Here is a 3,872-nt window from a genome sequence, read left to right on the forward strand (position 1 = left end):
CTGGGCATCTCCCTGGCTGCCCTCCTGGGCAACGGCCTCATCATCAGCGCCGTAGCCTGCGGCCACCACCTGCACACGCCCATGTTCTTCTTCCTGCTCAACCTGGTCCTCAGCGACCTGGGCTCCATCTGCACCACTGTCCCCAAAGCCATGCACAATTCCCTCTGGGACACCAGGAACATCTCCTACACTGGATGTGCTGCTCAGCTCTTTCTTTTTTATTTCTTCATCTCAGCAGAGTTTTTCCTCCTGACCGTCATATGCTATGACTGCTACGTGTCCATCTGCAAACCCCTGCACTACGGGACCCTCCTGGGCAGCAGAGCTTGTGCCCACATGGCAGCAGCTGCCTGGGCCAGTGCATTTCTCAATGCTCTCATGCACACAGCCAATACATTTTCCCTGCCCCTGTGCCATGGCAATGCCCTGGGCCAGTTCTTCTGTGAAATCCCACAGATCCTCAAGCTCTCCTGCTCAAAATCTTATCTCAGGGAACTGGGGCTCATTGCAATTAGCGCCTGTTTGGTATTTGGTTGTTTTGTGTTCATTGTTTTCTCCTATGTGCAGATCTTCAGGGCTGTGCTGAGGATCCCCTCTGAGCAGGGACGGCACAAAGCCTTTTCCACCTGCCTCCCTCACCTGGCCGTGGTCTCCCTCTTTGTCAGCACTGGCATTTTTGCCTCCCTGAAGCCCCCCTCCATGTCCTCCCCATCCCTGGATGTGGCAGTGTCAGTTCTGTACTCAGTGGTGCCTCCAGCCCTGAACCCTCTCATCTACAGCCTGAGGAACCAGGAGCTCAAGGCTGCAGTCTGGAGACTGATGACTAGACAATTTAGGAAACATTAAATTGCTGGACAGTTTCTGAAAATAATTTCTAATAAAAGTTGTCTTGATACTTCTTGTTGGTTTCATTTTGGAGCTTTTATTTGGTTGTTTACCTTTTTTAATGTTGTCCCTAAATGAAAGCAATCAATTTTGCCATATCTCATTTTGTTTCTCCACACGTCCACTGTGACCTGTAGACTGTGTCAGCGAGGAGCTGTGCTCTTGATACCTTTAAATGAAAAAAAGGATTTCTTTCATATGAAGCTATCAAGAACATAGCTCCTCACTGCCACAGTCCAGCAAAGTTTTCTGTAGAGATGCCCTTTTGTTTCCTTCTCTGGAGCTGCAGCAGCAATGTCTGTGTGCAGAGCTGGGGGCAGATCAGTGCTGGCACAGCAGCTGTGCCCAGCAGCAGCAGCACTTGGTGTTGCCAGTGCTGCTGCCGTGGCCCTGCCCCGCTGCCCTGGTGGCCCTGGTGTTGCTGCAGGGCCTGAGTGCTCTCGGGGCCGGGCACAGCCCTGGGGGTGGCAGTGCCAGGGCTGCAGCAGGGACAGGCCATGGGCACTGCTGGGGCAGCGCTGACACCTCAGGCCAGGGCCTGGGAGCTCCAGGCTCCTTGCCCAGGCTTTCTCAAGAACATGGCCAGGCCAATGCTCAGCACAGAAAAGCCCCGTGAGCAGCCCCAGGCTGGCCGTGGGCAGGCTGGGGGCAAACAGCATGGCTGGGGCTCTGCAAGGGCCCTGGGGGAGACGGGAAGGAGCAGCAGAGCAGGGGTAGATCCATCTCCAGTGTGCTGGCCTCTGCAGTCAGCCAGAAAGTTTGTTCCCATCAGCTGGGAGTTTCCTATCCCACTGCAGATGCTGTTGCTCAGAGCCAGGGCTGCCTGGCAGCTGCCCCCAACAGCCCTGAGCATTTCCTCTGCTTCACATTTGCTTTCTTTGCACCTCCTGCTTCACATTTCTTCTAATTGCCCACCCCAGGGGGCCCACAACTGGACACAGCACTCGAGATGCTGCCCAACCAGTGCCCTGCACATGGGAAGAATCCCTGCCCTGCTCCTGCTGGCCACACCATTCCTGATGCAGGCCAGGAGCCATTGGCCTTCTTGGCCACCTGGGCACACTGCTGCCTCATGTCCAGCCTGCTGTCCATCAGTCCCTGCGCGTCCCTTTCTGCCTGGCTGCTCTCCAGCCGCTCTGTCCCCAGCCTCTAGCACTGCAGGGGTTGTTGTGGCCAAAGTGCACAACCCAGCACTTGGTCTTCATAAACCTCACCTTTTTGGATTTGGGCCCTGGATCCAGCCTGTCCCAGGCACTGTGCAGAGCCCTCCTACCCTCAAGCAGATCAACACTCACACCCAGTTTGGTGACATCTGCAAAGATGTCCTTGGTTCCATGGGGCCCCAAATATGACAATGGTCTCCTTGGTTCCATGGGGCTACACAGTGTGACAATGTTCTCGTTGGTGCTGCAGTTTCACAGGAGTCCCTTGGTTCCATGGGCCTCCGCAGTGTCAGAAAGGCCGTGGAGTGTCCCAATGGTCTCCTTGATTTTGCAGTGTCAAAATGGTGAAACCCCTTGGTTACACAAGGCCCTGCAGTGTCACAATGGCCTCTGTGGTTCCATGAGGACCCCGAGTGTCACGGCGCACTCCCTGGCTCCATTTGGCCCCAGAGCACCACAGTGGACCCCTGGTTCTGTGGGCCTGCACGGTGTCACCATGGTCCTCTTAGTTCCATGAGGCCCTGCAGTGTCACAATGGCCCCAGAGCGTCCCAGTTATCACAGAATGACAGAATCAAATAGGCTCGATAACACCTTTGGGATCATCAAGCCCAACCAATACCCTAATACTCCCTTGTCACCCAGATCATGGCACTAAGTGCCACTGGAGAGGGACAGTGACTCTGCCACTTCCCCCCTGGCCAGCCCATTCCAATGCCCACTTACCCTTTCTGTGAAGAATTTCTTCCTATTGCCCAGCCTGAACCTCCCCTCGTGCAGCTTAAGGCTGTGTCTTCTTTACCTGCCCTCCAGCAGATCCACACTCACACCCAGCTTGGTGCCATCTGCAATTTGTGAAAGGTGGACTCGATCCCCTCAGCCAGATCATCAGTGAAGATATTAAACAGGACTGGGCCCAACACAGATCCCTGGGGGACAGCACCAGTGCCTGGACACCAGCTGGGTGCAGCACCATCGCCACCACTCTCTGAGCCCAGCCTCCAGCCAGCTCTTAAATCTCCCAGCGAGGAGGGAACCTGCCCAAGCTGTGGGCTGCAGCTTTTCCAGGCAATGCTGTCAGAGTGTCAAAATCTTTGCTGAAATCCAGGCACACAACATCCACAGCCTTTCCTGCATCCATAGGTGGGTCACCTGGTCATAAAAGGAGACCAGGTTGGTCAGGCAGGACCTGCCACTCCTAAATCCACGCTGGCTGGCTCTGATCCCTCGGCCATCCCGTGGGTGCCCTGTGATGGCACTCAGGGTGATCTGTACCATAACCTTGCCGGGCACCCAGGTCAGGCTGACAGGCCTGGAGTTTCCCAGCTCCTCCTTCCAGCCCTTCTTGGGGATGGGCTCACACTGGCACCTCCAGTCCTCTGGGACCTCCCTGGTGAGCCAGCACTGATGGTAAATGATGGAGAGCAGCTTGGGGAGATAATCCACAGCTCCGTCATCCCCCTGGGATGGATCCCATCTGATCCCACACACCTGTGAGCATCTGAGTGGCTCAGCAGGTCACCAACTGCTTCCTCCTGGATTACAGGGGGCTGTTCTGCTCCATGTGCCCACCTACCAGCTCAGGAAAGCACTTGTCCTGAAGACAGCCTGCCCTAATATTGAACATTGAGACATACATGGTATTAAGCAGCTCAGCCTTTCCTTATCTTTAGTTACTGTATTCTACACTGTGTCAAAAAAAAGAGTAGAGGTTCTCTTTATCCCGTATTTTGCTAAAAATTTATTTGTAGAAACATTTACTACTATTTTGCACAGAAGTGGCCAGGTTAAGTTCTCATTGATCTTTCACCTCTCAGCTTTTATT

At 54.5% G+C, this 3,872-nt stretch overlaps 1 protein-coding gene across 1 annotated transcript; it reads left to right on the forward strand.

Annotated features, from left to right (window-relative positions):
• Window positions 1-294: 294 nt before the first annotated feature.
• LOC134434582 (olfactory receptor 14J1-like) lies at window positions 295-3,648 on the forward strand (the record flags this gene model as incomplete). Its single annotated transcript, XM_063183241.1, has 2 exons — window positions 295-800; window positions 3,627-3,648. Coding segments are annotated over 2 exons (528 nt in total), but the record flags the coding sequence as incomplete, so codon positions are not given.
• Between the last annotated feature and the right edge of the window lie 224 nt (window positions 3,649-3,872).

This window comes from Melospiza melodia, unplaced genomic scaffold (assembly GCF_035770615.1).
Source record: "Melospiza melodia melodia isolate bMelMel2 unplaced genomic scaffold, bMelMel2.pri scaffold_44, whole genome shotgun sequence".
NCBI lineage: Eukaryota > Metazoa > Chordata > Aves > Passeriformes > Passerellidae > Melospiza > Melospiza melodia.